General features: G+C 40.7%; 1 protein-coding gene across 1 annotated transcript in view; it reads left to right on the forward strand.

The window, feature by feature from the left end:
- nos1apb (nitric oxide synthase 1 (neuronal) adaptor protein b) overlaps positions 1-9,019 on the forward strand; it is a 10,894-nt gene extending 1,875 nt beyond the window's left edge. The window contains exons 3-10 of the mRNA XM_062992925.1: positions 2,243-2,341; positions 2,450-2,508; positions 3,759-3,867; positions 5,008-5,086; positions 5,732-5,851; positions 6,989-7,071; positions 7,178-7,352; positions 8,608-9,019. Of these exons, the coding sequence (XP_062848995.1) occupies positions 2,243-2,341; positions 2,450-2,508; positions 3,759-3,867; positions 5,008-5,086; positions 5,732-5,851; positions 6,989-7,071; positions 7,178-7,352; positions 8,608-8,918 (1,035 nt within the window). The 3' untranslated portion in view covers positions 8,919-9,019. The remainder of the gene's footprint in view (positions 1-2,242; positions 2,342-2,449; positions 2,509-3,758; positions 3,868-5,007; positions 5,087-5,731; positions 5,852-6,988; positions 7,072-7,177; positions 7,353-8,607) is intronic.
- The last annotated feature ends 1,872 nt before the right edge of the window (positions 9,020-10,891 follow it).

Raw genomic sequence — 10,891 nt, forward strand, 5'->3', positions numbered from 1 at the left:
ATAAAAAGCAAGTGTATAGGCGTTCCTATTAAAGTGGCCTGTATGTGTACATGTGACCACTGCATGACCAAAAGTATGCCCACACCCACACTTTACATTCATGACTTCTATTGGTCAGAGCGTCGGCCAGAAAAGACGTCCTGAATCTCCTGGGCTCTGTAGTGTTCGTCTAAGGAGACGACCCGGCTGTGTGACGGGGGGGGCCATGTTGCCCAGATTTGACAAGGCGGGTGTTTGAAATTTGGAAGAAACGTCCAGGGTGCACAGCTTTTCCTTTCGCTGCACTGCTTGCCAAGGGCATTTCCTTTCTGGACGTTCTCCAGCGCCACCCTTCAGATTTATGACAGCAGCATTGCACCAGTTTGCCCTGACAGCAAAAAAAAACTTCCCAATTTTTAATAGACGGCTCGGGTTTTATCGTCGTGGATCGTTTACGATCCAATCAGGGTTGTTTATAGGACGCGGGGAGCTGGAGGTAAATAACAGATCGATGAGTTTATGTAGGTTGTGGCTTTAAATGACGCATTGGAAAGAAAACCAGCTTCAACCAGGTTAATCGAATGCTAGCTGAAGGAGCTAACGGCAATCAAACGATAACATAAATAAATCCCGGATCTCTTACGGCTTCCTGATCACTGAGCGCTGCAGCTTTGTGATCTACATTTTAATTTCACACCCTGGTCCAATTTCTTCTGCCAGTCTCCTCTGAATCTCAATCAGACCGATACTCAGCAGAACAAGAATGAACTAAATGGAAAAGATCTTCAAGTGTAAACATTCGTCTCTCCAAACTGAATCAGAAATGATTCAGACGTCAGAACTGACCGGACTCTGCTCCTCTTTGTGTGCTCCTCTCTGAGGCTCTTTATGGATGTTAAAGCTGGACAGTAAAAAAGCAGGACAGGAAGAGTATCGATGGCTTTTAATTTCATTGCTTATGAAGCCTTCTAAAGGACCTCAGACCTTAAAGAAAACAAACGAATGGATCTCTGACCGAATCAAATCAAACTTCCCACTCGAAACCCAGATGACCGAACTGAAGCCCCATTATTTTGGGCACATGATGAAAAGAACCAGTTACATTTTCGGCATACACAGACACTTTTATCCAAAGCGACTTACAATACTTGAGGGTTGAGGGCCAGTGGCAATTGATGGATGGACGGATGGATGGATGGATGGATGGATGGATGGATGGATTAGAGGAGCAATGAAACAGCCATTAACAAGCCTCCAACAGAATACAGGATGTTCTGGAGAAACACCATCCATATCATCACCGTAATAATGATAATAATATTGACAATAATAATGCTAATAATAACACAACAAAACAACTATGATAATAATAATAATAAATAAATAAATAATATTGATGATGGAAATAATAATAATAACAATGATAATAATGCTAATAATAATAAATAAATAAATAAATAAATAAATAATGATAAAAATAATAATGCTAATAATAATAATAAATAAATAAATAATAATAATGACAATAATAATAATAACAATAATGATAATAATAATAACATAACAACAACAAAACAACAATACTAATAATAAATAATAAATAATAATGATGAAAATGATGAAAATAATAATAATAATGATAACAATAATAATAATAACAATGATAATAATGATAATATAATAATAATAATAACAATGATAATAATAATAATAAAAAATAATAATGGTGAAAATAATAATATTAACAATAATAATAATAGCAAAACAACTTACATAATAATAACAATAATAAGAAGAAGAATAAAAATAATAACAACTAATACAATAACAAGTATAACAACAACAATAATAATAAAAACTCAAACAACAATAACGCAGCAATAAGGTCCTGAGTTTGATTTCCCGGCTGGTCTGTGTGGGTTTCCTCCGGGAGCTCCGGTTTCCTGATGCAGTCCAAACTGGAGCTACTACAAATTGCAGTAAGTGTGTATGTGAGTGTGTGTATGAGTGTGTGTGTGTATGTGTGTGTGTGTGTATGTGTGTGTGTATGTGTGTGTGTGTCCGCTTGTCCTATGATGGACTGGCAACCTGTCCAGGATGAAATGGTGGTAAAACAAAAAAATAAGTGGATGAATGAATGAATGAATGTTCAGTAAGTATCACCAGCTGTAAATGTATTATAGATGGTTATGATTGTGTTATGTCTGATCCGTGTGTGTGTTACGAGTGTTTATAATTCTTTCTTCCTGCTTTATATCGGCAGTACGAGTTTAAAGTGAAGAATATCAAGAAAACGAAGGTCAGCCTGGTGGTGGCGGTGGACGGCGTCAAGGTGGTGCTGAGTAAGAAGAAAAAGGTAAGAGTCTGTTAGTGATTGTATTTACCATGAACATATTTCAGAATGTATTCTAAATAAAATATTTGTTTTTATCTGTTTATTTATTTGTTTTACGTTATGTGTTTACTGCAGAAAAATGCCTACAGCTGGGACGAAACCCAAACCATGCTGGCTCAGGATCCCATTTACAGGTAACAATCATCAACTGATTAGTTTTAGTGTTAATTACGACCTTAAAAAACTATGATCCTGCTTTAAAACACTTTCGTATTTCTTTCTTTTTCTTTTTCTTTCTTTCATTCTTTTTCCTTCTTTCTTTTTTCTTTCTTTTATTCTTTTTTCTCTTTCCTTCTTTTTTTCTTTCATTCTTTCTTTCTTTCTTTATTTCTTTCCTTTGTTTTTCTTTCTTTTTTTTTCTTTTTCTTTCTTTGCTTCTTTTTTCTTTCTTTTATTCTTTTTTCTTTCTTTCTTTCTTTCTTTTATTCTTTCTCTCCTTCTTTTTCTTTCCTTCTTTTTTCTTTCTTTTATTCTTTTTTTCTCTTTCCTTCTTTTTTCTTTCTTTCTTTCTTTCTTTCCTTTGTTTTTCTTTCTTTTTTTTCTTTTTCTTTCTTTCCTTCTTTTTTCTTTCTTTTATTCTTTTTTCTTTCTTTCTTTCTTTCTTTTATTCTTTCTTTCCTTCTTTTTTATTTCTTTCTTTATCCTTCTTTTTTCTTTCTTTTTTTCTTTCTTTCCTTCTTTTTCTTTCTTTTATCCTTTTTTCTCTTTCCTTCTTTTTTCTTTCTTTTTTTTCGTTCTTTCTTTCTTTCTTTCTTTCTTTCTTTCTTTTTCTTTTTCTTTCTTTCTTTTTTCCTTCTTTTTTCTTTCTTTCTTTCTTTCTTTCTTTCTTTCTTTTTCTTTCTTTCTTTCTTTCTTTATTAGTACATTATAGTATTGACCACACAGTTCCGTGATCAAGGTCCACTTATGGTTGAAAACAAGTGTATCTCAGGGGAAAAATGTACACTATATGGCCAAAAGTATTTGGACACCTGATCATCAGCTTGTTGGACGTGCCATTCCAAAAATGAATGCTATTTAAATAGAGCCACGTCTATGTGATTTTCTTAGCCTTTTGAGAAGGCTACTCAAAAGACTGTGGGAATTTGTGCCCATTCAGTCAAAATATGACGCATTTGTATGGCTGGGCGCTGGTCAACTGATGTTCTGATTCATTCCAAAGCTGTTCGGTGGGCCTGAGGTCAGGACTCTGTGCAGAGCACAGTCATGCTGGAACAGGAAATGGCCTTCCCTAAACTGTGCAGAAAATTTGGATACATGTATTTTCTCTTATTTTCTGGTTTCCTCCGGGAGCTCTATTTCCGTAATATTGTAGTCGGCGTGATTTAAGTAGCATTTTATTACCACGTTTTATTACCTGACGTGTATTTCTCTCCATTACCAGAATATTTTACGTCTCCCACGACTCGCAGGACCTGAAAATCTTCAGTTACATCGCGAAGGATAAAAAGAGCAACGTGTTCCGCTGCAACGTCTTCAAATCCAAGCGAAAGGTCAGTGACTTATTCTGTATCGTAAAAGGTGTGAGTGGACGCTTCGGCTGATGTGTCCGTCCAGACAGAGCGGATAAACTGGTCTGGGACGGTTGTGGAGTGGAGGGTGGAGGTGTGAGGGATCAGGGGGATCAGGGTGGAATACTGATGAGTCCGGGGGAGGTCTGTTTATCTCTTTTACTGACTCTGCGTCAAAGAGTCCATTGATCGGCGCTGAAGAATGAACAGGCACAGAGTGGCGACGCCCATATTCATTTCAAATGAATAAAATGACTTTGAAATGTATGCAGCCTCGGTTCAAAAGTATTGGGACACATAAAAATGCCATTTTAAAACCATTTGCACTTGCTGTCTACCTACAACGGGCACTAACAGGGTATGTGTTCCTAATAAAATCCCAACAACACTGCTGTATCTGCTATCTCATACCAGAACAACACACTACCAGCTCAGTACCATGTAAGTGTTACTGTAGGATGGGAACGCTCCACCAGCCAAAAACATCTAGTCAAGGGCAGTCCTGTGCAGTCCTTTCAGATAATAAACTGGGTACAGGTGGTGTATAGAGTGTACAGAGCAACAAATGCTCTACAGTCAGTGATTGTGTATCTCATAAAATAGTGAATAAATGTTTGTGCCAGATAAGTGTACCTAATAAATTGCTCATCCACTAAATCATATTTCTCACCAATTGTGTGTGTATATATTTACATCGATCAGGCATAACATTATGACCACTGACAGGTGAAGTGAATAACACTGATTATCTCTTCATCACGGCACCTGTTAGAGGGGGGGATATATTAGGCAGCGAGTGAACATTTTATCCTCAAAGTTGATGTTAGAAGCAGGAAAAATGGGCGAGCGTGAGGATCTGAGCGAGTTTGACGAGCGCCAGATTGTGATGGCTAGACGACTGGGTCAGAGCATCTCCAAACCAACAGACGAGCTCCTGTAGCTCAGATTGCTGAAGCAGTTTGTTGTGTATGGAGCTGCAAAAGGGGGACCAACACAATATTAGGAAGGTGGTCATAATGTTATGCCTAATCGGTGTATATGTTTGTGTGTGTATATATGTGTCTGTGTGTGTGTGTGTGTGTGTGTGTTTATTATATCTCTCTCTCGTTGTTGTGGTGTTAGAGCCAGGCTGTGAGGATCGTCCAGACGGTTGGCCAGGCATTCGAGGTTTGTCATAAGCAGAGCTTGGACACAGCTGATGGTGAGTGCTTCTGTTTGAACAGTCGTCTAGTCGTCTCTTTCCTACAGACATGACATCAGCTACATGGTTTGTAACTACACCACAGTTGGTGCACTATTTCTAATGCCCTAAAAATCATGTCACAGACCGTGAAACGATACAGCACAGCATAGTGCAATGCAATTTGCTGTAAAATTCAAAATGTTAGCAATCAATTAGTCAAAATGTCCAAGATGTCAAAGTCTAAAGCAGCCAATCAAACCAAACAAAACACAGATGAGTATTTTCGTATTTGAGACAGAGCCTTGCACCATTGTAGGTGTACATGCAACTATTAAAGTAGCTGTTCTGTGTGTTGTAGCTTCCATTTATTCTATCATTTAATGTATGAGTGTAATTTAATGAAATGTGGCTCTGAAATCGGTGATTTTTGAAACAAGGTGCGTGAATTTAAGCACATATTTCCTTGAATTTATTAGACACACTATTTAGTTTACTAGGGTTTGATTTGGGACGCAGCCTTCTGTACGGAGGCTCTGTTTCAATACCATCTCCTTATGAAACGTTATGTCCGACAAGCACATGGTCAGCTGTCCAACTACTTTTGGCTTTGTATAGCGTATAATCGTACTTTTCGAAACTGACTGAGTACTTTTGCGTTGGCAGAGTGGCTGGTGAGGGGTGAGGAGGAGACCGGAGAAGACGAATCGGAGAAGAATCCAAACTCTGATGGAATCACAGACGAGTCGGTGCAGAAGGACGCAAAGGTGTCACCTACATGCACTCATGTGGCTTTATTTAGTGATTTTATTCATTAATCATGGGAGCAGAACACGTCTCCTTCTGTGTAGACACGTTAACATCAGAGATTATAAATGGATGGGCTGATGGATTAGCATAAAGATCATAAATCTAGTGTGTGAGGCATAAGAAGTGTGTGAGCAGTCCAAGAGGTGAAGCTTTTAACTCAGAAAATGCTGAGCTGAGGAGTCGAGATGCTTCCAAGCTTCTTTTACAATGATTTTATGTATTTTTATAGATTTTATCTACAACCCCAAATCAGAAAAAGTTGGGACAGCATGGTTTCTTACATTTACTTTGACTTGTATTTGATGTCAGACAGGATGAACCTGAGATGTTTCATGTTTTATTTGCTCAACTTCATTTCATTTGTTAATAAACATCCATTCCTGCATTTCTGGCCTGCAACACATTTCAAAAAAAGTTAGGACAGTAAAGCATTTACCACTTTGTAATGTTGCCGTTCCTTTTCACCACACTTCACCACCGAGGAGACCAAGTGATTTAGTGTTTCAGCTTTTATTTTGTCCCGTTCTTCCTGCAAACACGTCTTAAGATGTGCAACCAATTGTCCACACATTCTCTATTGGGGACAGGTCAGGACTGCAGGCAGGCCAGTCCAGTACCCGTACCCTCTTCTTCCACAGCCATGCCTTTGTAATGTGTGCAGCTTGTGGTTTTGCATCGTCTTGTTGAAAAATGCTGGACGTGCCTGGAAAAGACGACGTCTTGAAGGCAGCACATGTTGCTTAATGTACTTTTCTGCATTAATGCTGCATCACAGGAGTGACTAAAATTAACTACTAAAATGAAGTTGAGCAAATAAAATATGAATATCTCAGGATCTCTGACATCAAATAAAAGTCAAAGTAAATGTTAGAAACTCTGTGTTTTTATTTTATTTACATTTTCCATGCTGTCCCAACTTTTTCTGATTTGGGGTTGTAAGTATGCTTGACCTTTTGGTTAATCAGATAGAAAAAGAGAAAAAAGTCTCTGTTTAATTTGTATTGTTTTTATTATTTTTATGATTAAATAAATAAAGTGCTGTCTGTGTGCAGGGCTCAGAGGAAGCGGTGGTGGAGATTGAACTGTCTGAACTGGTGGGTTCTGGTCCTGAACGTCTCTCGCTGAGCCATCGTGTCGAGCTCCTTCAGAAACAACTGAAACAGCAGGAGCAGAAGAGCCAGAGCGCCTCGGCACAGGTACGATGCGCTGCTGTACGGGGTCAACAAATATGTGGACACCTGACAGTGCGCCTGTTGGACACTATTCCAAACTCATGTTGCTAACCCCGCTCTTTCTCCGCAGGCGGTCCTGCTCCAGCAGCAGCTGTGTTTGGAGGCGCGGGCGAGGGAAGAGGCGCAGAATCGAGCTCAGCAGCTCCTGCAGCAGAACGGTGAGCTTCTGCAACATCTGTCCATGTTGATCACGCACATCCAGGAGCTGGAGCTACGATCTCACTCGTCCTCCTCTAACAGTGAGTGTTCAAGCTTCTCCTCACTTCATCTCACCTTCAGCTGCCTCAGTAGAGAGGATTCTAATAAGACATGGAACTCATCAGGCAGATTATTTAGACACACTATGATGATGCCACCGCAGTTTTAGCTCACTAAACTAACACAGTTAGCCTCAGACAGTTCACACCGACAGGCTGAGGCGGCACAACCCGCTAGCACGCCAGCTAACGCCAGCTAACTGTCCCTGACAAGCCTGAATTTACAAATAAACGACACTTGTGCACTTTTATACAGATTAAACATCAATGAGAATTTATCTGCATGTGAAAAGAACTCCATTGGTTGCTTCGCATTCGTCCAGCGTGTTTGTAATTTTTTGTGAGAAAAGTCGTGCCGCACTGAATGCTGGGATTGCCTTCAGCGCTGAGGAAGCGTCGGACGCTCCCTCGTCATTCAGTCAGATCATTACTCAGAATTAAGGGGCCTCAGTAGGAGCATTTTAAGGAATATAAGAATTTAGACACGCCCTCTTCTCAGGAGTGTAGGATGACGTAAAATGCGTCTGTGTAGAGAGATCAGGAGGTTTTCAGACAGACCCGTCATCTACCTGTAAAGCACTGGTTTAGCAAGGGTTCTACTAGTCTCTGGAACTGAAGACCCCTTTAAATGGGTCTTCAAACTGGGTTAAGATCTGGCGATCATCCTGGAAGAAACCACTTCCATAAAACATTTATTGATTTGTATTGATCTCTCCCACCAAGAGGGCGAGTGAACCCAAACCATGTCAGATAAATGGAAGCCTCATGCTGCAGGGGTCTTGCATTCACACCAGTACTGTTCTCTGGGTGCAGCCAAACTAATCATTTTTTAGCTACACTAGAGTATATGGCCAAATGTGTGTGGACCCCCTTCCTAATTATTCATCGAGTGTTTTAGCCAGACCCTAGAGGAAATCCAGTGCCTTTTTTGTTTGACATCAGTGCCCGACCCTACTAAATGTTTTTTTATTTACAGAATGAGCACAAATTCCCTCGGACACAGTGCAAAATCTTGTAAAAACTCTTCCTAGAAAGGTGGGATGTGCGCTGGTTCAAGCCCCACCACTGCCAGGTTGCCACTGTTGGGCTCTTGAGCAAGGCCCTTAATCCTCAATTGCTAAGACAAGATACTGTCAGAGTACTCTTTGAAAACATACATAGGTGTCCTAATACTATTGACCATATAGTGTATACATCAAATATGTGAAGCCACGTCAGTAACCCGCTGCTTTCTCTCCTGCAGTGGGCTCTCAGGACAGCCTGTTGGAGATCGCCCTGAGACCCAACGTTCCTCGTTTCTCAGCACCGCAGGAGCCCGAGCTGATCCATCTGAATGCCTTCGACTTCTTCTCAGAGTCTACAGAGCACGAGAAGAAGCTAGAGCAGGACCGGGACTCTGGTCAGGGTCCAGAAGAAGAAGGAAATGAGAGTTCTTTAACCGAGAGTCGCTGCTTCAGCGCCTTGGAGATTCCTGGCTTCAGAGAATCCAGCATGGCGTCCGGTTACGAGTCGTATACGGACGAGAGTGATGACCGGGACAGCTGGGGACAGTAAAAGTTCAACATGAGACGACAAACTCAATGTTAGAGACTCAATTCAACTGAACTGGATGGACGTTGGTCTATTAAGACCTAAAAATCATAAACTGACTAAACATGAAGGCACAGCTTTAGATTTAATGAACATTATTAATGAGAGCTCTGGAGAACTGAGAACTTTGGTGAAGGACATCATGCTCCTTGAGTTAGATCCTGACTGAACAAATCCAATTAAATTTATTTAGATTTCTTTAAATGTGATCAAATAACCAATAAAATAAGTTCACACTGGAGATACAAGTAATTTGAAGACCCCGCCCACATAGTCCGGTCATCCCGCCCTAGCAGACATGGTGGCCAATTAGTGTCTGCTGCAGGCACTTCCAGTTATGCCCGCTAGATGGCGCCCAGCCGACCGGTGGCAACGCCGAGTGTAGAATCTCGCTGCGCCGCCTGGGCGCCCAGCAATGGCCATTTCTAATCAATTGTAGCAAATAGGTGCTATGCATCCAGCTGTGTGGAAGCAGTTTGGGGAAGGCCCGTTTCTCTTCCAGCCTGACTGTGCTCCTGTGTACAAAGAAAGGACCGAACAGACGTGGTTTGACGAGTCTGGTGTGAGGCAATAGTGCCATGACCTCAAGCCAGGCCTCGTCATCTACCATTAGTGTAATGATAGTTGGCACAAATCCCCACAGACACACTCAAAATCTAACTACAGTGAAAGCTGTTGTTGTTTGTTGGGGATCAAGCTTTTGGTCATGTCCACATATTTTTGGCATTATGTATTTAATTCGAGACTGTATTCAACATCAGTGCCCGACCGTACCCAATTAAGCCCAAATTCCCTCAGACACAGTGCAAATTCTTGTAAAAAACAGTTCCTAGACTGGTGAGGAGATGCAAATGCACAGTTTTAGAATGGGACCAGACTGGACTAGTAATCGAAAGGTTGCTGGTTCAAGCCCCACACCTGCCAGGTTGCCACCGTTGCCACAATGTGAATGTAGAAAACATTTGTGACCATAACAGGACAGGCAGCAGCGGCTGGTCTCCAAAACCTCGGGACGGACGATCCAGTTGATGATGATCAGGAGAGAAGCATCACACAGACCAGTATAATCTGGATTCTGGTCAAAGCTGGTTTCTGCTGGTTTTTGCTAGTCATCGGTTGATATTTGTAGTGTTTCTGTACGAGTTATGCTAGCTTTTGTTAGTCACTGATGAGTATTTGTTGGGTTTCTACATTTCTTGGTGGTCACTGAATGGTGGTTGTGTTTTTTAAGGACTGGATTTGCAGGTTACTAATTAGTAGTTGTGCTGTTGTAGTGTTGTGGTGCTGGTTTTACTGGTCACCAGCTAGCATTTGTTGTGTTGTGCTGATTATGCAGGTTTCTGCTGGTCATTTATTAGCCTTTGTTGTGTTTTTACAGGGTTTGATGGTCACTGATTGGTGGTTATATTTTTTATGACTGGATTTGCTGGTTACTGATTAGCAGTTGTAGTGTTGTAGTGTTGTGGCGCTGGTTTTACTGGTCACCAGTTAGCATTTGCTGTGTTTTCAAGCTGGTTTTGCTTGTCACCAATCATTTGTTGTGTTTCTACAGGGTTTGGTGGTCACTGATTGGTGGTTGTGTTTTCTATCGCTGTATTTGCTGGTTACTGATTAGCCGTTGTGTTGAGGTGCTGGTTTTACTGGTCACCAGCTAGCACTTGTTGTGTTGGCTGATTTCTGTTGGTCATTTATTAATACTTTTTGTGTTATCAAGCTGTTCTTTGCTCCTAACTGATTAGCATTTGTTGTGTTTTACAGGGTTTGGTGGTCACTGATTGGTGGTTATGTTTTTTTAACTGGGTTTGCTGGTTACTGATTAGCAGTTGTGCTGTTGTAGCGTTGTAGTGCTGGTTTTACTGGTCACCAGCTAGCATTTGTTGTGTTTTCTCAGGCTTTTTTTGCTTGTCACCCACCGCTTGCTGTGTTTTGAACACAGA

The sequence above is a fragment of the Trichomycterus rosablanca genome, chromosome 4, assembly GCF_030014385.1.
Source record: "Trichomycterus rosablanca isolate fTriRos1 chromosome 4, fTriRos1.hap1, whole genome shotgun sequence".
Lineage (NCBI taxonomy): Eukaryota > Metazoa > Chordata > Actinopteri > Siluriformes > Trichomycteridae > Trichomycterus > Trichomycterus rosablanca.